The 26,076-nt window shown below is 36.7% G+C and overlaps 1 protein-coding gene across 1 annotated transcript in view; it reads left to right on the forward strand.

Annotated features, from left to right (window-relative positions):
- The window catches only part of LOC150087922 (uncharacterized), an 81,107-nt gene extending 70,052 nt beyond the window's left edge, over positions 1-11,055 (forward strand). Inside the window, exons 2-4 of the mRNA XM_090369965.1 lie at positions 7,059-7,162; positions 8,605-8,720; positions 10,713-11,055. Of these exons, the coding sequence (XP_090226091.1) occupies positions 7,059-7,162; positions 8,605-8,720; positions 10,713-11,055 (563 nt within the window). The remainder of the gene's footprint in view (positions 1-7,058; positions 7,163-8,604; positions 8,721-10,712) is intronic.
- Positions 11,056-26,076: the final 15,021 nt, after the last annotated feature.

The following is a 26,076-nucleotide window of genomic DNA, read 5'->3' on the forward strand; positions in this document are numbered from 1 at the left end:
TCAGTTATAGCTAGGACACAGCATGGTTTTGTTAAGGGGAAGTCTTGCCTGACCAATTTGATTGGATACTATGATGCAGTCACAAAAGAACTGGATGCAGGGAATAACTTTGATATTGTATACTTGGATCTTAGAAAGGCTTTTGATACTGTTGCACATGGAAGACTGCTGCACAAATTGGAGCAGTGTGGCATTGGAGGCAAGTTGCTGCTATGGATAAAGGGGTGGTTGAGGGGGAGAAGACAGAGAGTGGTAATCAATGGACACTGCTCATCGTGGACTAATGTTATTAGTGGAGTCCCTCAGGGTTCAGTATTGGGGCCTTTATTGTTTTCTGTATTTGTAAATGATATTGATGATGGTATATCAGGCTTAATGTCCAAGTTTGCAGACGATACGAAGGTTGGCAGGGTTGTCAAGGACACTACTGACACTATGCTGCTGCAACAGGATTTGGAAAGGTTGAGCAGATGGGCTTCGAGGTGGCAAATGAAGTTTAACATTGACAAATGTAAGGTACTACATATGGGAAACAGCAACCCCAGAGCAACGTATCAACTCTGTCGTACTACACTGACAGTGGTAGAGAATGAAAGGGACCTGGGGGTGGTGGTGCAGGCAGATATGAAGTTCTCTGAGCAGTGCAGACGAGCTGCAAGAGTAGCTCATGGTGTATTGTCAATGATATATAGGAATTTTTCTAGCAGGGATAAGGAGGTGATTATTCCCTTGTATAAGGCAATGGTCAGGCCACACCTAGAGTACTGTATACAGGCCTGGAGGCCTCATTTCAGGAAGGATGTAGAGCTGCTGGAACGAGTACAGAGAAGGGCAACTAGATTGGTGAATGGGACAAAGGGGTTCTCTTACGAAGAAAGGCTTAAGTTTTGCAAATTACAGTGTCTGGAAACTAGGCACCAGCGGGGTGATCTGATAGAGGTGTACAAAGCCTTGAATGGTTTGAGCATGCTCAATGCTGATGGGATTCTTCCTCTAGCTCAGAAAAATCACCTGAGAGGGCATAAATTCAAATTGAGGAAAGACAGATGTAGGATAGATGTGCGGAAATTTGCCTTTAGCCAGCGGGTGGTTGGTGGGTGGAACAGACTTCCATCCCTTGTCGTGGAAGTTGATAGCCTAAATAAGTTTAAGGCTCAGCTGGACAGGTATTTCGAACGAACAGAGGGGTGAAGTGGAAGTGGTTATTTTTATTTATTTATGTTACTTTTTTTTTTTTTTTTTTTTTTTTTTTTTTGGCTGATGCTGCATAAGCTTGCTTTCTTGCATCAAATGCCTCTACTAATGCTAATGCTAATGCTAATGCTAATTTATGAATTGCTACATTTCTTTAACCAATCAGTTCGTCTTCCAAATTTTATAAAAGTCATTTGATTGACAATTAATTGAATACTTTTTTTTTATTGACCCCAAATTGTGCAAGGTTTATTATTTTTTATTAGCAAAGCAAAGTTTACTATTTTGTGTCATTATTACCAAATTATCTGTGTCAAATATACATTCATTCAAAAATTATATCCAACCTTCTTTTTCTTATTTCTGTCTCATATTGTATGTTTTTTCTTTCCTTTGTTTTCTTCCCATTTTCTTTCTTCTATTTTTTTTCCTTTATTTGTTCGTCCTTTATAAACTTATTTGCTTTGAAATTTCCTCAATCTTCATTTACAAAAGACGTTTTTACAAATATCACAATTTTTTTCCTTTAAAAAAAATTAGTCTTTTATAATGTCAAACTCCTTTCAAAGTTGAGTTATTATGCAATAAAGTTTAAAGCAACAGAAAATAACTCATTTGACCTTTTCATTAGATTGTCATTATCCAATTGTGAGTCTATTAACGATTGCCCAACATCAACTTCAACAAATGTGTATATAATTTCCTCGAATTTAGCAATCGTCAACAGGAAAACCGAACACTTATTTATTATGAATTATAAATAAGTTAGTTCTTAAATCTTTCTCAAACAGAAACCATTATTAGTGGATATAAAAATGGATTCTATTAATAATTAATTAAAAAATAACAAAAACCAAAATGATCTGCACTTTTGTGTTTTTACAAATATAAGCTGACATTATTCATAATGGCTGTAACCGGAAAACAAACACGATTCTATTAATTTTCTCTGTGGGAAAAGGAGAGTAAGGAAGTTGTAATTACTAATAGCTAATTGCGATGGGCACAGCTTTATTCATTTTTAATAGAACATCGAGTTTGTTAATTCTGTGTGCTCAAGCGAATATAATAGTGGGGTTGGAAATTTTCTCATCCCACCCACATACCTACCAACAAAATAACGCAGTAAATATTAATCGCTAATAATTATCCTTTGTTTGCCTAATAATTACTTACACTCGACTAACCATCTTAATATTTCTCCATTGCTCTCTTTCGAAAGAAAATTCGCGTGTTTGCTTTTTTTATAATTTAAATCTCTTCTCTTTGTCTTCTTTCTGCAATTAATTGTCGCTCTAATGATTTATTTTGCAACAACTTGATTTTATAAATGTCTAATAATTTGACAGCTGTAATAAATTACAAACTCCTACTTTTATTATGATTCTTTAAATTTTTTTTCTCTCAGACATGCGCAGAAAGTATCTGGGCTTATGACATGCGCAGTTTAAGTCATTAAATAACTCGTGTCCTTTACTGAAACTGATCAAAGACAACTTATCACCATGGAGACATTATCGTTATGGAGAATGCGCAGTAGTAGAAACGTAATAAATAAATAAATAAAAATAAAGAGAGAAAAAAAGAAGGAAATATATTTAAAAAAAAAAATGTGCTTTGATTAGATTTCTGGATGCCGCCTTGTCGCAACATGTCTTGCTTCTCGCGCTTTGTAATGAAGTTGTCATGACAATAGCTAATTACGCAGCGCCGCCTGGAGGCAAATGGACAAAGAGTTTTACCAGTGATTTTTCTTAACCTTCGTTTCTGTTTGCCTCTTCCTGATACCTCCCAGGCAGAGCAATCAAAATTCGTTTGACATAGAAATCTGTGTTTTTTATCTAAACAAAATAATAATTTAGGAGTTAGTTAAACGTAGCCGACAGGAAAGAAAATGAAAAGAAGGCGCGCTACTTGCGCGCCTTCTACGTTTTCTATTTTATCGGCAGTCGAGAAAGCACTAATAAACCACCTTACAGAAGCGTTGTTGTTGTCGCCCGAGGGCCCTTCGAACAGATTACGCCAGTGAACAGATAATTATAGAGATGAACTTCAAACTTTCCTTAAATGACATCGTACATATTAAAAGAAAAAGGTGACTTAGGCCTTTCTTGAAACTCGCTTTGTTATAAAGCGGGCAGAGTATTTAGAAATCAATTCCTCTCTACCCCCTCACCCCCTAACCCCCTTACGATCGAAGATGCTTAAGTCGTTTGGAAATTAAGCGGTGATCTATCACATCCAAAAGATATTTTTCATTTAAAGAAGCTACAACGAATTCCTTGGGTTGTGTGTGCGCGTGCGCGCCATATCACGCAGGCGTAATTATGTTCACTTCAAACGTCAATTGCTACAATTACAACGTCAATGTCACGTGACAGTTTGAACGTGCTCATTGTACAAAAACTTGGCGAAGTGTTGTCATTAGGCATAAAGTACGTTTTGCCCATAGGTGTTTAGCCTGGAATACAAATTATGTCTGTTGTATCAGTGCGCATGTCCCAATAAAGTTCTTAATACAAAAACTGTTCTTATCGTAGCTTATTTTAATCCTCTCTTCTACTATTTGTGCGTAGTTGGAGCAGCTAGGTAGTTTCCCATGATTCCCTGACGTACGAATGCCCTTTGGCAAAGTCCCATCAATGTAACAACCACCATTGGTTTGTCAAGCAAAGAAAGACAAGCAATAATTATTACATAATTAAAATCCTTCTGGCCCACCATCTCTTGTGAGTGTTTTGCCTCACTGGTGTAATTACACGTTAAACTCTGTATTTAGGGCCTTTCACAGTGACGAATATACGCAGCTCTGCCAGAAGAAAAGTGCATTAGATTCTTTTGTCCTTCTTTCTTTCTACATCCACTACTCCCTCTTTGTTCATCGTCTTTCCTTTGGTGAACTTTCTGAACAAGCTGCCCCGTTTTCAATAGAAAAATAAAATAGCAAATTGCAAAGTACCATTCATCTTATCCCAGATCTAGAGACTATAATGTGATCGAAGGTCAAAGCCTATTAACATCTTTTATGTATGCATATTTAAAGCGAACAAAGGAATCTTTATGTAGCCCCCTTTTTTTTCCACTCTTATTTAATATTTTAATTTTGATTTTATTTTGCCGAACAGCACTTCTATTATAATAACTATGCATCGCCCCCAACTGTCACATTTGATCTATCATCTGATTTCTACTTGATAGAATGACAGTATTGTAAAAATCGCATTTAGAATTTTCCCTCTTAGAAAATGGCATTATATATATATTAGCGTAATCAAGAGATTGGGCAACTCCTTATTAGTGATTCAATTATATTTCTATACTTCCCTACCAAAATAAAATCCTCACAGTTACCTTTTTATGCAAATTAGCCCTCACTTTTGTAGGCACAATATACGCTAAAACGAGCCAAAATTTCCAAGGAAAAGATCAAGAACAAGTTCTCAACAATCCTGTGTGTGTGATCTGAAGTTTGGTTTGCTTGTTTGGTATCGGAAAAATATGGAGTTCCGGGTAAAAAAAGCGCGATTCCTATATGTGTGTTATTTACTAACACCAGGTGAAAAATTCAGAAAAAATATTCTCTTTTCAGTGCCCCATGAATAAAATAACTATTTAGAAGAGTTAAAATTTAATTTCAATAAATTTATTTATTAAATCAATACTAAATTAATCTAATATTAGTTAAGTTAGTATTGACGAAGTGCCGAAACTGCACTATGGGCAATAGCATGTTTTAAATTAATATTTTATATTTAAAGTTCGTAGTGCAATGCTAAGGCAACTCGTGGTGAAATATCTCCCTAATATGAGATTCTGCTTATATCTAAAACTGCTTAGTGAGCCTATTGACCTAACTCGTGCATTAATAAATGAATTAATTATTTAAAAAATTAAAAAATTATTTATTTATTATTCCGTTTTATTTCAAATTTCATTTAATGGCTGAACCTACAGAGGGCGCTGATTTCATTTTATAGAGACTCCAACTTCAAGATATTCATATATTCGACTCTTTTGCAATCTGACATTGATTTTAGCGCCCTCTGGATAGTTTTTTTTTTTTTTTTTTTTTTGTCCAACCGACAACATCCTTTATTGAAATCATTTTTCTTTTAAATTGTGGCCAGAGTAGTATAATTAAGAATTTTATTATTAACGATTTTGCACCCATTTTGATGTTTCCACTTTCATGCACGTTCCACTAACACCATCTACGCAGCAATAAAATCTTGAACTGATTACAAAGAAGGTTGTTTCGTTTCTTTGTGGCCTGGTTTCTGTGCACGTACCAACCACTCAAAACAGAAGCACACTGACAAGTGACAAGGGGTCAGAGCGAGACGGCTTTGTTGTCACAGCGCAGCTTTATGAGATTTAAATGCATCACGAAATCCCTCTAAAAGAGTTATATTAATGCGTGCAGGCCTCGCGCACGACCTGCATTGTGACTTCTTCCGTGCTATATTTTGAATTGTTTTCCTTTCATTGATCTTGCATGTTAATAATTGCCTGCTTTGCGATGTTCCGAACGTGAATAATTGCTGCCTGTTATTTATATAATGAAGGTCACGTGAATGTTATTTATTTAATCTATCTGTCCTTTTTTTCACAGAAGTAATTAATGATCTCCTAAAGGAAAGGGAAAATATTTTCAATTGTTCCAACCTTCAGATAGCCTCCTTGCATTATTTATGCTTTTTACATGGACAAACACTTTGGTCAGTTCCAGCACTTATTGAAAAGTACTGCTACTAACCAGAAAACTAAAAATAAATCACTGTAACCTTGATTATGACAACTTACCATCTCAAGAGGGTCTCTCAAGGAGGAGCCGTATCCGTTTTTCTTTTCACAGCGACACTGTAGTCCATTCCTTTATGTATCACAAAATTTCCCAAACTAAGGCTGATGGCATAAAGTTCTTTATTCACCCAGACTCCTCCCTCTTATCTCAAACTGTCCAGCAGTCACTATCCAAACTACTCAATTTGAAAAATACTCTAACTGTATTGTCCTTGAAATTAGTCCAAGCAAATCGTCCCGGCTAACGTTTAATAAAAAGTGAATTAGGAATAAAGATAAACTATGGATAGCATCTACTAAAATCCACACTGTCATTTATCACCTTGATCCTGAACTCATCTGGGATGAAGCCCTTTCCTTACTCGATTTAAAACACTAAAAAACACGTGTGCAGCGATAAAGCAAAAACTGATAGGGGTACGCTTTTCAAAGCTAATAGTATCTTATATCGAAAGGTGCCTCACACCAATTCCATTCTATGTCTGGCAACCATGGTCCTCTGCCCCCTCAAACAAACCTCCTTGGACTGGAGTATAGGATCCATCGTTGAAGAACAAAATCATGAGGAAGCTATTCACTGTCCCCAGGACCGTTCTTCGCTCTAATCTCAATGTCGTCTCATGGAAATACCAAATCCTCATCAAGAATATGAAGATTTGGCATTTCCAATCTGTTAATCATCAAAAGAATTGATTTGCCTGACATTTTCAAGATAATCGTCCCTCCAACCGAAAGGGCAAGAAATAATGCTAATCCATCACTTCCTACTAACACGGTTACCATATACAATTAGCTTGGATTCGATCCTGAGAAGCTTTGAGAAAGCATATAGGAAGAATTCTAGTTAATGTCTTAATTTCTTCTTTATTTAATTTTCTGTTTGTAACAAGTCAATCAAGAGCTGTATAAGTTTGGTAAATAATTATAACAAACCTGTAAATAAGTTGCCTCTTGAATATACACCCTTTATCCATGTGGATGTTCTGGTGAAACCATTAGTGTTTAAACTGATATAAATAAAATCCACGAAGTATAACTATCTTTGTTTCTTTCTTCGATAGATCACGATGGCAGAGAGGAACCAAATGTTCGAGAAGACAGTCCATCTCTGAAAGCCAAAAAACCCCGGAAAGCAAGAACAGCTTTTACAGATCATCAGCTTAGGGTAAGTGTTTTACCACCATGAAAAGATATTGTCGATCGGGGAGGGTAAACTGAAGGGAAGATCATAAAATGCCTCTTCCCCCAAGAAATTCGAAAAAAGATTTTTATCATTTATATTTCATTAAGTTTTATTCTTAAAACTGAATTAAATCCTCATCTACTCCTCAATGAACACTATAATCTAGAACCGAAGTTCCATCCTTAATTTCAGTACGTCAGTAAATAATCGTACACATATAATCTGGAAGATTAATTTAAAATGATAAAATAATTTGGAAAACCGTTGGTGCATGGAAAAAAATCAAACAAAAAAGTAAAATAGACTTCACAAATCACACGAACCAGTAAGTAGAATTAATCCTGTCATTAAAACCGAAACAAGAACGTGGGAATGTGACTTAGAATAGGTTAAAAACAAAAAAATAAATCTACAGATCTTAAAATAATCGCTAAACACCAGGAAAAGAAATACTAAACATATCATCACCACCAATTCCTGAAATATTATCAATTCTATTGTTAACAAACGACTTAAATCCCTGTGCTTCTCCAACTACCACTTCTCATTGGTTACTTTCCTTTTATTGGTTCTAAAACGAAACATTAAGTTGTTTACTGCAGCACTAATCCTTAATTGGTAATGCGACACTACGTAAAAATATATTTTCTTTATTTTTGCCTGTTTACAAATATTCTCTTTAATTTCTTCTAACTCAATTGTCCATCGCTGAAGAAAGCCAACCATAGGAAAATTATGTCGCTTAATAACCGTGAGCATTCCCCGGTTACAAACCCTACCAGGTAAATTGCAATCGAAAAGCTGGAAGTCCTCGTTTTTTGAAGGGACACCCTACTTTTATAATCCTACTGAACCGGTAATCTTTTTGCATCTCATTGTTGTGTAATATCAAAGGATTTGTTCGTTCCCAGAACAAAGACAAGGAAATGGGAAAAGTAGAAAATCGCTAAATATCAAAAGCATTCTTATTTGGCCAAGAAATTAGGTCAAACTAAAGTTTGAGCGATATAACCAGAGTAGACTGTCCACAAATATATCCCTCTTACTGTCCCCTTTTTTTGTGTCTTTTCATTTCCTGAAATATCGCTCTTAATATTCTATTCTCTGTTCTTTTTATTTGTTTTTTGTTGTAACCTGTTAGTGTGTGGGGGGAAAAAATCAAAACTTAGGTTTCAATAGCACGAAAAAAGAAAAAAAAATCTGAGGGTTATTAAAACAAGTTTGTTGTGTGGTTGGATTTTTAAAATCGTGCTTGGAGTTTAAAAATTGCTTTTAAATGTCATCTAGTGTTAATAACATCAACAAATCTTTGATTAAAATGGTTAAGGACATTTGAGTATGTAGTTCGTTTAATATATGATAATAATTCTGTTTTTTTTTTTCTTAATTAATCTTATGAGATTTGTTTCTCGAATATTTTACAGACGTTGGAAAAGAGTTTTGAGAGACAAAAATACCTTAGTGTTCAAGATAGGATGGAATTAGCTGCCAAACTTAATTTAACTGACACTCAAGTCAAGACGTGGTACCAGAACAGGAGGTAAGCTTCTTTAATATATTGTCACATACACTATTCCCAAAAAAAGTATCAGGATACCCCTGTTCACACGCCAAAAAAAAGTCTGCTGTTTTCGTCATGGCACATAGAGCACAGCTGAGTGATTTTGAGAAGGATATTGTCGAATGTCACATTGCTAGCTTGTCGATTCGTGCAATTGGTGACAGCTTACACCATCCAGAATCGACTGTCGCTGACGTTATCATGAAATCGAACCGTGATAGTCCAGCAACGCACAGGAAAACCACGAAAGCCACGTGACCAGAGGGTACTCAGAAGGATAGTACGACAATCTCGTCAGACATCTCTACTAAACATGAACCAGAAGTTTAAGGCCAATCTTAATTTGTCCAGTGAAAGGAAATAGGGTCTGTGAATCTCTCTGGACCCTATTCCGATCAGATCAGCAGGTGTGGATGATGACTGAAAAACATCTACTGCGGGTGGTGCATTGTGCCAATAATGAATTTCGGAGGAGGAGAGGCTCGGACGTAGCCTAAAATCTTTAATAACTGTGCCAAGAACCGTGAATCCCAATACCTGCCTTAATATGAACTGAATTTTGGACAACGCCCATGCTCCTTACGATGTGCAATTCTGTAGTTCAGACCCATGTTTGTACATGAATGTGCAAAAGTTAGAATAGGCCAGTGTAGATTTTCAACCCTATGGATGAAATGGTTTGTCAGGCAAAAACAAGACTAACATGTCCCACATCGGTAGCTCAACTGGCCATTATTCTCCAGAAGGAATGGAAGATTCTACAAGTTATAGTCTATCGTTCCTTGATGGAAAGTCTACTCAGGGAGGGCGAAATGTGTCATAGCAACTGAAGAGGGCTGACATGCTGTTGAAGCGAGTGGTAGTGACGTTAGTGTGAAACCGACGTGTGTCCGGATACTTTTTTGGAGAGTAGTTTAAGTTCCAGCACCTTTAGAAAGAAAATATTTATATAAATTTAAGTTAAGTGATATTATCCACCCCAATCCTGTTATTCCATACATATCAAGATTCGTTATCCCCATTTCTCTTTATGGTCATCTGGTCCATAGTTTTCTAGCATCGTTTGAAAATTTAAAGACTTAGTACCGGATTCGGAGATGCCCAACGGAGTCGTTCGCCATTCTCACCATCTGTAAATATCATTCGAGCTGCCAGCTCCACTCTTGAAGTTCCAAGGTGTAGCAACTTGTTATTGCAAGGAATACCACCACTGCTATATCATAGCAACGAGCAACATTGACATAATTTCATCCATCATTTTTATTCAAGAAGACAGAAGCAACACGCACACGGGACCAGAAATGCACCTGTTTTTAAACTCAACTAACTGGATTAGTTCCACTTTCCTTTACATTTGAAGACATTAAAACCCTCGACATTGACTTATAGAAATAGTATACACTGATAAAAAGTATAAAGCAGTGATTCTGAGAGCCACTTGAACAGAAATAGAAATCCTTTCTAAAACAGAAAAAAAGTTGAATTTAACTTTCTTCTAAACTCAAAGTCCATCCCACTTTAATGGACTTTAAAATTCTTGTTTATTTGAAATAGACGTGTTTAGAATAATTTATTTGGTATGATGATTAAATAATGGGTATCTATTTATTTAAAATTAAATACGAATATTTTTCGTCACATTTTGCCAATGTGTAACTTGCAGATACTTCCGGTTACACTTGTGGGAACAACAGATAATTTGGTAGACGTATAGACTGGGAACTTAACGATAGATGGCAGCACACGAAGTAACGTCATTGATTCGACGCATTGTAACCCTATACAACCACTCTACGTATAAAACAAATCACGCTGTTCCCGCAAGTATAACTGGAGATACAAATGTATGGATTCGACATCTTTAAAAACACCACGTGTAAGCAAAGTTAACTATCGGGTGTTTAGTTATGTTTTATTGATTTGTATAAATTTTTGTATCGACAGTAACTTATATTCGTTTATTTATTACAGAACAAAATGGAAAAGGCAAGCAATGATGGGCCTGGAATTGTTTCCAACAGATGGTGCTGCATTAGCCCGGTTTCCACGTCTATGGGGTCCGACACCGACACCTTATTGGCCGTATAGCTACAGCAGTTACTTGACGACAATTTCTTCCTTATCGGGAATGAGCAGCAGCCATATTCCTAACGCCCCCTCCAATACCCTTTCAGGACTCGAAATGTACCAAAGACAACCTGCACCCGCTCACCCCATGAACCCCACCAGGCCAGTTTTACCCCGAGCTTTGTATCCAGGGCAGACGCCGTATACGTCCGTACAGTCATTTTATCAGGGCCAAACGACACAGTAGCAAGTGTTTAGGACGATACAAAGTGCTGTGTTGTTTTTTGTGTTTTTGTATTTAAAACAGAGGATCGGATTATCATTCTGTGATATTTATGATTTTTTTTTTTTTTTAAATCGGTCTGGACACCGAATTTTGTGTTAAATATTGTGCTGACAACTGTAATATGTGCTAAAGACTGGACTACCCAATTCATTGGACTATTTCTCGTCTTCTGAGTTATTATAATAGGGACGGGCACGCCATTGTTGTGTGCTGCTACAGTGATGTATGACCAGAGCTCAAGTTGAAATCCTGAATGTCACTTGGGTACAAAAACAAACGAAAACACAATACTTCTAGATAATAGATCGAGAGGAAGAAAAAAAAACATAAAAAAAGAAGGTGGATGCTATTTATGATTACCTTCCGTCCACTGTACTTGGTGAACAAAAAGTGTTCTCCAATGAGAGGCCAGACAACTTCATAACTCCATCATAACTCCATCTACATGTTCCTAAGTGATCGATTTTTCTGACATGCGCATTTGGTTCTCGACTTTATAACTGAATGCGCTCTGTGTAAATGATATGTAATTTGGAATTGTGTCCAACGCTGTAATAAACTATGAGGAGACAAAAAATAAATGAAACAAAATAAATAAATAAAAGAATGTTTTATTTAAATTACATACATATTATTAATATAAAAAAGTAATTTGGCTTTAATGCACAAAAACTCTGATTTATTTGTGGGAGTCAAATTTTAAACATTGCTTATGACACATTTGAAAAAAGTTCAGAATTTAAAATAAAATAAAATTATCCTGTAATATTTAAAAACTTTTTCCTTTATAAAGTATAAATATATAAGTGATAGTTGCATATCGTCCTAATATTGACCAAGATTTTTCTTTAAATGGCATAAGTCTAAGATACAGAAACAGATTTCACCTGCATAACGAGTTGCCTCGGCACTGTACCACTTCGAATGACTGTGTATTATAAAATTAATATTTTATTACTTCTTCTTCTTCTTCTGTTAATGGACATAGATGCGCACTTTATAATGAGTTCATGTTGTGTTACTTAAACTAATGTAGTACCGAGGCAATTCGAAGTGATGGTAGATGAGCAGATTTCTTCAAATTAATATGGTAATGTGGGATCGAAATGGAAAAGCTTGGCGTTGGTAATTTTATAAGCTGAAATTCAGAATCAAAGCTTCTTTTGAGATTGGACTGCACGACAAAGGCCCAAATCTCAAGAGGCGTATAGGATGATTAGGTAGAGGTTTCTTAGAATGTATTTTCTTACCAGGCTTAAGTCACTGATATGGAAAATTGCTTGGCAACCCAGCATAGAGAGGTGAACTTAGATTGCATCCTTCTGCGACTGGATGATTTGACTTCGACCAATATTGACAGCTGGTTCTGATTTTAGGAGATTTATCAGTAGGTTGAAGGTAGCCTTCCTTTAGGTTCTAGGTGCTTTTCATTGATTTTCTCAGTGATCCCTACAACTCCTTTGGATGCACGAAATTCTTTTTAAGAGCTTAACAACATCATCATTATGTATGATTCAGTTTTCTTTGTTAGCTAGGAAGGGCACCGTGGTGGTCGTGAAGAGAATACTAGATAACACTCATCTTGAAGGAGATCAACACTTATGTCAAGTGGGTGGTCTTTCCATATTCCTTTAAGACAAACGTTTTCTTGGAGAGTTGGGCTTCCAGGAACCAGAGCGCATCCTCTTGAAATGAAAATAGCCTCATTGGAGCTATAGCTCCTTACAAGACTTCTACAAGGCATGGAAACGGCATCGCGTTCTGAATGGATGTCCAGGTATATGACTGAAAGCGCCTCTTCTCTCCGCTCTCTCCGTTCTAACCCATCTAGAATGTAATTCATTGTGGTTGCCAGATTGGTTATGGTCGATCTACCAGAGATTGTATCTTCCACCCATTTGCCGTGGTCTATCAGGGAGGAGTTGACAAATGTATGGAAGGTAGTTGTGCTTTTCCAAGGATTTTTGCTAAGACAGAGACGCAGGCTATGAGTCTAAACTGATTGGGAAGGGTGGATTGTTGGATCTTTGGATTGGAACCAGACGGAATACTTGTTTCATTGCGGTGAAAAGTAACCATCTGCAAGAGATCTATTACTGCGGTTGAGGAGAGGAGTGGGTCTATGATGGGCACACTTAAACATTTGATGGTGAATTAAAGATACTTCCGTCACTTATGGTGCGCTGGAGAACATTAACGATGCGTTGCTCCTTGGTAAAACACTGTGTCCAAGACATCAAAACCAAACTAAACTATTATATTACGGTCACCCGGTAATTTCCCGGTAATTTAATGGCAATTCCATCAGAAAATCTGGTGGCTGGTTGGAGAGCCCGGCAACAGAGTCGAGCCATTCATCTAGGTCAATGTTTTGGGCCAAATTTGTTTTAATACTGTAAAATGACTTTCCTTCTTTTAGGGATCTTTAGAGATGTATTTTCCTATTGAACACGGCCTTAACGTGAAAGAATGCAAGAGAATCGTGCACTTTGTTTGGCATTGAATCTTTCGTTGATGTGGGAAGTGCACCAGCTCTAAGACCACAGTTTGGAGGTATCCAGTCATGAGGTCGACCACACGGCCTCGCTCATAGCTTTACAAACTATTCCACTGGATGGAAGATGCGACTTCGAAGCAGAGCTGTGAGTCGAGAAACTTTGATGCGGAGTGCTGTTTAAACGATTTAACTATGAAGTTAGTGCTGTTTTTGATGGGCAGGATAATCATTTAATGGTCTGACCGGAATATGTCATTTATAATTTCCTCGAATTGGTATATCACTGAAAAAGACGCTGTATCTAAGAGATTTTGTCCCCTGATTGGCTTGTAGTTAATCTGGATTAGCCGAAATATTGAAGAAAATTCGCAAGGTGATTTTGGAGATGGTAAAGGGTTAGAAGAAGACTGGTCTCCGCATATGATATGAGAAGTTGCTGGATATAGGTGATTGATTAATCAGTGAATAGCTTCATCTATGGCCATTGTGACTGGTGTTAGTGGTAGGCAGAAGAAGTAGGCAGCAAAAAAGTAGAGCGTTTTAAAAAAAGTAAAAGGAACATTTTTATAAGTTGAGCATTATGGCAGCTCGTTTCCCTCTACGGTCCTCACGTGAGTCGTCCTGAATGTGAAATCCAGCAGAATGGTATCCCTTATTTCGGCTTGGTTTGGCTCTAGTCAGATCTCTGCAAAGTCCAAAGAGTCTTTTCATAGTACTAGCTCTTGCACAGTGCTAAACTTATTTCTGATCGAACTTATGATTTGGAACATGGCTAGAATAACGGGAGAAGACAGTATCTTTCTTTTAGTAGTAAGCTAGCTGGAAGAAAGATACTTCTTCTGGTCTTGGAGAGCCAAAGTGGAGGGAGATCTCTTTCCTCTTCTAATGGATTTAGCAAAGAAGTGTTATCCTCATAGAGTTATCACAGCTGACAAAAAAAACATAACCTTCTGGGTCACTGACATCAGAAAACACTTTTCGGAATCCATTTCAGAGCTTTCCGTTTTTGTTCTTGGTGTAAGATTACACTAATGAGCAATGGATTCGAGTTGTAACATGCATCAAGTTATGAGAGACTGTTTTTAAGATCGAAAGGTAAGTATCATAAGAGAAGCGGAAGATTACCCGTGGATGTTCACAAGGTTCCATATTGGGACAGTTTTGATGGAATTCAATAATGAATGACCGACTGGTTAAGAGATGGTGAGGTTGCTCTCTTTTGGATTATGCTGACGACTTGGTTGTACACGGTATTTCAAAACTTCAAATAGAGGTGCGGTCTGCCATCGCTCTGAATGATACATGTAAATGGACTGAATTCCATAAAATTGAATTTCCACGGAAAGTAAAAGACAGCGTTGTTGAAAGGTACTTTGAATGATGTTCCTGTGCGGTCAGGTATTTAGAGGTTCTTCTTGATGAGACAATGACGTATTTTCCCCACATGACGAATTGAAAAATAAGAAATAAATCGAGAGGATAGTTCAAACAGATTCTTGAAATAGTTCTAATATTCTCGAGGACAGCTCGAAAAGAATAAAAGAGAAGGCCCTTTCATTTTTTTCGAAAATACATTTGTACAACAAATATACATTTTCCCTGTTGTACAAATGTACATATATTTGCATCTAGTTACGTACGTTACAATAGTCGTTAAGGCATCTCATTTTGGCTCAAAGATTTGCCCTGCTGAGTAAAACTGGAGCTTATAGGACTGTCTTCAATGATGCTCTGCAGGTTATATCTGGGAAACTTCCATAGATCTTGTAAATTATTGAGAGGGATTTAGAATATGGTGCTAAAAATAATTTTAAGAATTAAAGCTGTCATATTAGGGCTCCCAAAGAGTTGTCATAGCTGCCATGTGTATTGTGTACATAAATTGCGTGTGTTCTCTGGTCGATTTGCCGGTTTTGCTTGAAGAAAAACCCGAGTTTCCAGGAGAGAAAATCTTGCTGTTTACTCCGAGACTGACTAACTCAGCCACAGAGTAAAAAATCCATAAAATTTCCTCCTCATTGACGGGATTCGAACCCAGGCATTTTAGACTGAGTGTGTGGAGGACGGTGATTATAACCGCTATGCTACCCACGCAAACTTGAAGAAAGTAAAGAAAAGGTTCCAGTTGGAGACTGTGCGAATTTCGCAGAGCTGCTGGAATAATCGTGCAAAAGATAGAATTACCTGCATTTTCTTGCTGGATGTTAAGACTGATCCTGTTGCAGAAGGGTGTTTAGTGCAATGATTATGACGGGGCATGGTTTTTGATCAAAATTATGCTCCTTTTAAATGGAGAGTGAAAATTGCTTCTGTGGGCTTGAGGAGACCAGTCAACATATTTTGTTTGAATCTGAAATGTGCGATGATTTAAGATTGAATTTTGAATGGAAGAGGGTGTTTTTTTTGGAAAATGAATTCTCTTATTGGCTTATAAAGTCCTCGATCCTATAGAAAGTTTGTTCGATTTATGAGTTCAGTAAATATTTTAAATTACTATAAATACTTGGAGTTTTATGTATAGAAAAGTTATTAATTATCTGCTGACTGAAGGATATAAATATTGAATAGTAGTCACGTACTGGTTTACCATCTCCTCGAGGCAGGGATGGTAAACCAGTACGTGAGTTTAATAAGTTAAGTGAACAACTGGAACAAAGAGGTATCCTGCCGTGAGTATTTTTAGGGATACAGTTTGCGAATATTTGGCCTGGTTGACAAGCTATGTGGGTGTAAAGTCATTTTGGTTTTGGTGCACAAAGGTAAGTATTGTATTCAGGTGCAGCAGAACATTGGTTATAAAATCAATATGCAAAATAAATAGCATTGCACGCCCAATTAGGAGAAAAAACTCCGTAAGAGGATCAACTGTTGAATGTTGAATCAAACAAATGAAGTTTATGATCGTATCTAAGGGGTCTTTGACCTTTTATAGCTTTTGGCTTGAAGGCTGTTCCTCTTCCTCTTCTTGAAGAGTACCAGCAATAAAACCAGAGGCGACCTCTTGCTCAGTGAGAGTCTGGTACTTAGAATCTCCTTATCGGTCCAACCACTGATCCATATCATCTTCAGTGTAATCAAATTCATAGGCCGTCACCGAAGTCAAAATCCTCATCATTGTCATAGAGAATTTTGTTGTATCCTTTAAAGAGCAACCCCAGACTTCAGATTATAGCTGTAAATGTTCAGTATAATCCTTTGCCTTCTAGTATGTCGCTCTGTCCTGCTCATCCTTCAAAACTAAGACTTCATTATTTTATCGAGCGACTTCTTCCTGTTCATCTGTCTAAAGGCGCGAAGGAAAGTTTAAATGATCAACAGGATCATGAAATTCTGGAGAGAAATCTTGAGGTCTTAAATCTGATAATTCCGATCCTAAGTTCAATATGGTTTTAGCACGAATCAGTGGCAAATTCTGCTTGAATCATGCTTTGGATAAACTATAATAAATGACTGAGTCTACACCTAATGTCCTTTGAAACGCTGTGATTTCCCCACTGTGCCGGACCTCGGTTGTGGCTATTATCAAGATTAGCGCAAAGCATGGCCGAGATTCTCTCATTGCTCAGCTCATGGATATAGTACAGCGTGTTTCCACTCAGCGGAAAAGTTTCCAACTTCTGTGCCATTCTATAACTGCTCCAAGCACAGCTCGGAATTTTTAATTATTTTATTGAGTTCTTTCTAAAAGACTAAATGTTGTTCCCACTAGCAGCACTCACCATATATCTATTATCGATGATAATAGATATATGGTTCAGTTTATTTATTTATACTGATATAATTGATTAATTAAATACAAATTAACCCCTGACTTGTAGCCGTGAAGGGTATTGTGTATAGCGTGTGCGTTTTGTATGCAATAAAGAGTTCTTCTTCTTCTAAATACCGATTAATACTTAAAAATTCACATTTTATTGGATGTTGGTGTACTCTGGACATGTTCTTTCTCTTTTAAAGCTAATAACTGGCTAGTTCACTTCAGACGGCTTGGTTAAGCTAATGCCAAGTAAAGTACACCTTTCCTATTTTCCTATTTATCTCTTACTCTTGTTTAAATATTTTTCGCGAAACAAAGGAAGTTGTGTACCACTGCATTTGCCATCTTAAAGCATTTACAACTGAAAGATATGGAACAAAAGGGTAGGAGGTCGAATTATTTTTTGTCATTGACATACAGTTTAAATTCCATTTTTATCGTCTGAAAGGGTTTCAGTGTGACTGGGACAATGTGTACAAGCTCATATTACTGCCTTTTAGCTTTAATTTATCACAGGTAAGCGCTAGTGAGCTTTTCGAGACATGGATTCTGTAAGGATTGTTGTATTTTAGGCCATATTGCGCTATTCTGTGGTCGAGTTGCTGTTTGCTGGACGAAAAACTCGAGTTTCCGGGGAAGGTGGACCATGCTGGCCTCGCTCGAGACCGACTAACTCAGCCACTGCGTCAAAAAAGGCCCATAAAAATTCTTCACGATATTGACAGGATTTGAACTGAAGTCTTTTCTACCCTGCGTGAGGAGGAGGGCAATTCTGCCCACTATGCTATTCACTGAGGTTTCTGTAAGGGGCGAACGTTTATTCGTTAACCTATATTAAATTTATTTTAAAAACGTAAAATTGTTTTAATTTTTTCTTGATTTATTACGAGCGCTTAACATACAATGACTTTATCAAAAACATTTGTAAATCCAGCCTTGGATTAGTAATGGGGGTATTGATCCTAGTGGCTTCTGGATGCGCTCCTAGGTGGCACGCGACACATTTCCAACATATGTGGCACGCTGGAGTACACAGAACATTTTTTTTTTAATAAAGAGGAAGAAAATTTAGTCAATGTGGAACTGAAATGCAAATGTAGGTATTGCGCGTAATTAGGAGCAGTGGAATTGCATAGTGGATCCAACAAATTAGACAACATTTTGATGTCTGCACAATGAGGTCAATATGTAGTCAGTGACTGAGTGGGGAGGAACGTGGACACTCAGTCAGTTTGTGGAGGACAAGATTAGGAGTCATTGGTTAGCGTGATTGCCCTTGTTTGGATTTTTTCTGGACTTTTTTAAAAATAATACTTCCTACAGAATCCAGCAAGGAATTCAAGTGCTGTTTATTCCTTTTAATAAACCTCTGAACTTGGATATCAATTTTCTGCGAAATGCTTCCAAACAGCGAGCAGCTGAGCTTGAGTTTTTGATTTTTATTTTATTATTATTATTTTTTTAAATCTCGGCAGTTCCGCCTGTCACTCTAATTGTCCTCCTTAACACCACAACAAAGACCAATCTACTAGCATGTCGTTTTGTTCCATGAAACGATTTCTTTTAATCTCCCTGTATCTGTCTGTATCAGGACACACGAAAATCGAATGCGCGGTGGTTTTGTTAAGTGACAAAAATCCCCGAGGCTTAGCAAAGACCTAAATGGATATTTACACGCACTTCTGTCAAATGGCTTAGTTAATTAGCGGGTCTTAGTGAACAAAAGGCAATAAAGAGATATGAAAGATCTGTCGGTTATTATTTGAATTTTTCTTAAGACTGCCAGCACAACAGTTGTTTGTACCATGTTAAATTCAGTAACAACATTATAGCGACCAACCACACTTAGGTATTCGGAATACTCCCAGGTCCTTGTAGAGTCTGGTCATCGTTCTTAGTAATGGGGTGTTACTATAACAAGAGTTCTTTCTGAAATTACAATTAAGGTGGATTGATACATTAAAATGAGATACAAATAAGCGTTTGGTATTCAGAATAAATCTTTTTTTTTTACTCTTCATCTTGAAATTGTGAAAGAAATTTGGTTATTAAACAGACACGGTCATACTTGGGTTCAAAGACGTACAGGACCAGCAAATAGTTGCATCATAGTTCACAAGAGGACGAATATTAAGAATGAAGTATTTAAGAGTCTGTTCCTATGAACTTACGATTAGATTCTTTTGTTATCTTAAAATTCCAGTAAACTGTTAAAATTTTAAATCTCATCGAATAGAAATGGTCCTTAAAAACTTAATTTAGGATTCAAAGTTATACCCAAAAACCTCAGCCAGACAACACAACAGATACTGCACTTGAACACTAAGCTCTAATGAAACTGGAGAAGATAAATTGACATTAATATATTTTAAAAAAATTTTATACTCCAGGACAACCACATGGTCAGAGGAGTTCATAAGATAGAGAGAATACAAGAAACAGCACCATATTTAGTAGACATAGACTTCAACCCTGGTCACTCAAGGCACGTGTACTTATGTACCCTCGCGCCTGAACACTCGACAATGTCTTTATTTTTCTTTGATTTGATATTAAGATCGAACAAAGAACGACAGTCAATAGTCCAAAATTACGAGTAATATTTGGTACTTCTTTTATTTTATTTTCTTCATAACCAGCACCACGGGGATTTTTTCTTTTTTCTTCCCCTCCCCCCTCTAGAATGGACCCTAGAGGATCCTGTCCCACCTTCTGATAACACTAGGTGGCTCAGAGTCTCTTTTGAGACAGTACGTGCTGCATTACTGGGACTGGCCCACCTTTCCGTGGTGTGGAAGAGTACCCAGAATCTTCTCTCCAGATGACTGATGTATGGGCAACAAGTGGCCAGAACACAAAGAACATGCACAATACTCACACAAACCTACAACAATAAATAAATTATAAATAAAAATCGTAGCATCATCATCAAAGTAGTAACGATAACTGTAGAGATCATGCGTAGATTAAAGCATCGTCATCATCAAGTAGCAATGATAACTCTATAGAACATGCGCACACACTGTTTAAAGATGATACTTTTCAGTTACTGAAGATACAGGAATTAATGTCTGATATTTCTTTTATTCAAAGGAATAATATTTTTTTCCGTTTTAAAGAAACCAGTAGACAAAGCATAAGATGGAAGCAAATATGAATTTAATAACGAGAATTAATTTAATTACTAAAAATTAAAGAAATAAATCAAGAGTACGCTTCATTATTAAATTATAAAAAAAAATCGTAGCATCATCATCAAAGTAGCAATGATAACTCTATAGAGCGTCGTCATCAAAGTATCAAGGATAACTCTATAGAGCATGCGCAGATTAAAGCATTGTCATCAAAGTAGCAATGATAACTCTATAAAGCATGCACAGATTAGAGCAGCCCTGGCATGGTGCCGTGAAGGGTATTGTATGGTCGTGGTACCTGCGTGTACCGGTAAACTGTACAATAAAGATCTTATTATTTTATTATCATCAAATTCGAAATAATAACCATATAGAGCTCGCGCAGATTAAAGCATAATCATCAAAGTAGCATGATAACTCTATAGAGCATTATCATCAAAGTAGAAAGGATAACTCTATAAAGCATGCGCAGATTAGAGCATCATCATCAAAGTAGCAATGATAACTCCATAGAGCATCGTCATCACAGTAGCAATGATAACTCCATAGAGCATCGTCATCACAGTAGCAATGATAACTCCATAGAGCATCGTCATCACAGTAGCAAGGATAACTCTATAGAGCATGCGCAGATTAAAGCATTGTCATCAAAGTAGCAATGATAACTCCATAGAGCATCATCATCAAAGTAGCAATGATAACTCCATAGAGCATCGTCATCACAGTAGCAAGGATAACTCTATAGAGCATGCGCAGATTAAAGCATTGTCATCAAAGTAGCAATGATAACTCTATAAAGCATGCACAGATTAGAGCATTATCATCAAATTCGAAATAATAACTACAGTATATAGAGCACGCGCAGATTAAAACATAATCATCAAAGTAGCATGATAACTCTATCAAAGTAGCAATGATAACTCTATAAAGCATGCACAGATTAGAGCATTATCATCAAATTCGAAATAATAACTACAGTATATAGAGCACGCGCAGATTAAAACATAATCATCAAAGTAGCATGATAACTCTATCAAAGTAGCAAGGATAACTCGTCATCAAAGTAGCAACGATAACTCTATAGAGCATGCGCAGATTAAAGCATTGTCATCAAAGTAGCAATGATAACTCTATAAAGCATGCACAGATTAGAGCATTATCATCAAATTCGAAATAATAACTACAGTATATAGAGCACGCGCAGATTAAAACATAATCATCAAAGTAGCATGATAACTCTATCAAAGTAGCAAGGATAACTCGTCATCAAAGTAGCAACGATAACTCTATAGAGCATGCGCAGATTAAAGCATTGTCATCAAAGTAGCAATGATAACTCTATAAAGTATGCGCAGATTAGAGCATCATCATCAAAGTAGCAATGATAACTCCATAGAGCATCGTCATCACAGTAGCAAGGATAACTGTATAGAGCATGCGCAGATTAAAGCATTGTCATCAAAGTAGCAATGATAACTCTATAAAGCATGCAGAGATTAGAGCATTATCATCAAATTCGAAATAATAACTATATAGAGCACGCGCAGATTAAAACATAATCATCAAAGTAGCATGATAACTCTATCAAAGTAGCAAGGATATCTCGTCATCAAAGTAGCAACGATAACTCTATAGACCATGCGCAGATTAAAGCATTGTCATCAAAGTAGCAATGATAACTCTATAAAGTATGCGCAGATTAGAGCATCATCATCAAAGTAGCAATGATAACTCCATAGAGCATCGTCATCACAGTAGCAAGGATAACTGTATAGAGCATTCGCAGATTAAAGCATTGTCATCAAAGTAGCAATGATAACTCTATAAAGCATGCACAGATTAGAGCATTATCATCAAATTCGAAATAATAACTATATAGAGCACGCGCAGATTAAAACATAATCATCAAAGTAGCATGATAACTCTATCAAAGTAGCAAGGATATCTCGTCATCAAAGTAGCAACGATAACTCTATAGACCATGCGCAGATTAAAGCATTGTCATCAAAGTAGCAATGATAACTCTATAAAGTATGCGCAGATTAGAGCATCATCCTCAAAGTAGCAATGATAACTCCATAGAGCATCGTCATCACAGTAGCAAGGATAACTCTATAGAGCATGGGCAGATTAAAGCATTGTCATCAAAGTAGCAAGGATAACTCTATAGAGCATGCACAGATTAGAGCATCATCATCAAATTCGAAATAATAACTATATAGAGCACGCGCAGATTAAAACATAATCATCAAAGTAGCAAGGATAACTCGTCATCAAAGTAGCAAGGATAACTCGTCATCAAAGTAGCAAGGATAACTCGTCATCAAAGTAGCAAGGATAACTCGTCATCAAAGTAGCAAGGATAACTCTATAGAGCATGCGCAGATTAAAGCATTATCATCAAAGTAGCAAGGATAACTCAATAGAGCATGCACAGATTAAAGCATCATCATCATCAAAGTAGCAATGATAACTCTATAGAGCATGCACATATTAGAGGATCGTAATCAAATTCGAAATAATAACTATATAGATCATGCGCAGATTAAAGCATCATCATCAAAGTACCAATGATAACTCTATAGAGCATGTGCAGATCCGTACACATGTAAAAACAGTACTTTTCAGTTTTTGAGAATATACTGAACTTTATCACGTTTTTGAGATTTCTTTTCTTAAAAGAAGATGGACTAATTTGTCTGTTTAAAAGGAATGCAGCGTATAAAGAACAAGATATAAGCAAGTACAGCCGATTGCTTTTATTTTTTTGTTTAAGACATAAAACACAACTGAAATGGCAAATATCTGATGATCAAATTAAAATCTACTTGAAACGTATTTGTTCATTAAAAGACAAAAAAAAAAGCTTTTTTTTTTTCTTTGAAGTTTAATCAGTGTATTATCCTCCACTCTTTAATTTACGGTTTAATTTACGGAAATCCGTAAAAAAAAAGAGACACACAAGAACCGAAAGCAGAAAACCTTTCCAACTCTGGCAAAACTTTTATCATCATTCTTTAACAAATGGAAATAACCTCATAAAAATAGATTGCCTTTACTGTACTCGAACCACCTCTGCTCCCATAAGTCGTTTGATAGCGCGAGAGTAGCAATTTATCAAATATTGCAGCCAATTCCCATACCTTTACCAAATTCCAAGCCAAGAGTCACCTGTGGGAGTTGACAACGCTCTTACTTGATTTTATAGCCGTATTCGGCCTGTGTGGCAGCTCATGTGTGACCAGAGCATCCTCCGTGTGAAAAATACTCCGAAATATGTTCTAACATGTCGTTACCAGTGTTTGAGTGCATAGTAATCGCACGTCTGCTGTGTGTGTCTGTTAATTTAACATAAGCGTACCTTTTCTCATGCTCAGCCTACCGTGAGCAGTTTTTTGATTCTCTCTAGCCTTGTACGCGACGAATACAAAGGAAACCGACACTCTTCAATTGCGCAGGAAGCGAGATTTTTTTATGTCACCACAGGTGATTTTTCTTCTCCTCCCTGGACTTCGAATGCCTGGGACGACTCCACGTATATTTGACTCGATAACGATAGGTTACGGCGAATAAGCAACCCTTAAAACCTCGGTGTGAAGAAGTGGACGCAATTCTTAATAAAGATTGGCTGCGCGACTATTGTAGTTAATGAAAGTTGCACTGATTGAACTCCGTAGGAAGCAGATATGGATGATAATTGCTAGGGGCAATAATAGCTCCCCATTGCTAACATAACATCTAGAGGTTCGAATCTGCAGTTTCCTGGCACTAAATATACGTTTCGTGGTCAGAAAATTAGATTTAGTATCTTTGTCTTCATCTTGTCTGTCCGTCTGCCTGCTCGTTCGTTCGCTTCTAACTCGACTCCAAGTGGACGGATTTTCGTGAAATTTTATATTAATCTCTTTTAGAAAGATTTGTCATACTTAAAATTAAACAAATGAAAATATGACAATTATTATTTCTTTCGCGCATAACACATTGGCTATTTAATACTGTCTATTGTAGCTGAAACGCTACATTTTATTATTTTTGTTGCCATGCGCTGATTGGAGGTACTGATGTGCAATGGTGGATGCGCAGAAAACAAATGTTATTAGTTCGTGCATATGAAACTCGTTTCTTTATGAAAAGTGCGGTTTTTGTTATCAGTTTACTAAATATATAAAGAAAGATGAATATATTCTTTATATATACGAGTGGTGGTTATTTAATTCGTGGACTAGTGCAAGGTCTTATCTTAATTGTCATCATCTGAATCTTCCGTGGATTTCACCTTCTCGAAGATTATAAAGATTTCTTAAGGTGGAGGGTATCAATGAAACTAACTTAAGACAAACAAGCATGATTGCGAAGCTATTTTAAAATGAAATAAGTACCTCCTAAATGTGGCAGAAGCAGAGAGTCTTGCTAAGTTCAAAGCGGAATTGGATGGTTACCTAGAAATGGAAAGTAGTATAAATATTATTTTATTTTTGCATTACTTAGGCCTAATCAGGCAGACTGGAAGGCGTTAGGGGGGAGGGGTCATTAGTGAATATTTCTACGCCCGATTCAGTGTCCAGACAGATTAATGTTTCTGACCTCTGCAAGAGTCAGTTTGACTCCAACCTCTCGCGAGCTATAATGACGAGCAGAAATCGAGTGAAAAAATAAGTTTGAATTCGATGAAGAGCCTTGATGTCTATACGTTGCAATATTTCATTTTTTATGGTCCATCTAAAATACGTGTATCCACCTTCGGTGCCCTTCCTTGCTTATATCTACTTAAGTTGTGTGCATTGAGATTTATCTTTTCTCTCCGGCATCATTGTTGTTTGAACCTGGTGGCGCCGACGGCTGTCTTGTTAATTACAGAGCGACCAATTCAATTAGAACGGCCCTGACAGGTAGATGTGCTATACGTGACGTCACTGCTTGCTGACTGTTGCCAAATTTAATTTGCACCATCAAACGTGGTTTTCTTCAACAGACGTTTAGATGCGTTCTTTTCAAGAACCTTAAAGAGGTTAAGAGTGGCGGCAAAAGCAATAGAAGCTGGTAAAGGAACTCAACCAGCAGTGACCAGTGGAAGACAAAAGAATTATTGACCAACTTCACAGTTTAATAGGTCGATGCAACGGCTGAAAAATAAAAAAGTTTTTCGAAAAATAAAAATGGCAGCTAACAGTGGAATTAATAGACAACGGTAGACACGGTTATTAAAAACGAATCAAATATCAAATCAGATATCCACATATAAAATCGGATCTCAACATATCAAATCAGATCATAAAATATCAAATCAGATATCAACGTGTAAAACAGATATTCACATATAAAATCAGATATGAACATATCAAATCAGATATCCACATTTAAAATCAGATCTCGACTTATAAAATCAGATATCCACATATCAAATCGGATCATAACATATAAAATCAGATATCAACATATAAAATCAGATATGAACATATCAAATCAGATCTCAATGTATAAAATCAGATATGAACATATAAAATCGGATATAAGCATATCAAATCAGATCTCAAAGTAACAAATCAGATATCCACATATAAAATCGGATCATAGCATATATAATCGGATCATAG

Source organism: Mastigoproctus giganteus, chromosome 3, assembly GCF_048544385.1.
Source record: "Mastigoproctus giganteus isolate SK-2022 chromosome 3, ASM4854438v1, whole genome shotgun sequence".
In the NCBI taxonomy this organism is placed as follows: domain Eukaryota; kingdom Metazoa; phylum Arthropoda; class Arachnida; order Uropygi; family Thelyphonidae; genus Mastigoproctus; species Mastigoproctus giganteus.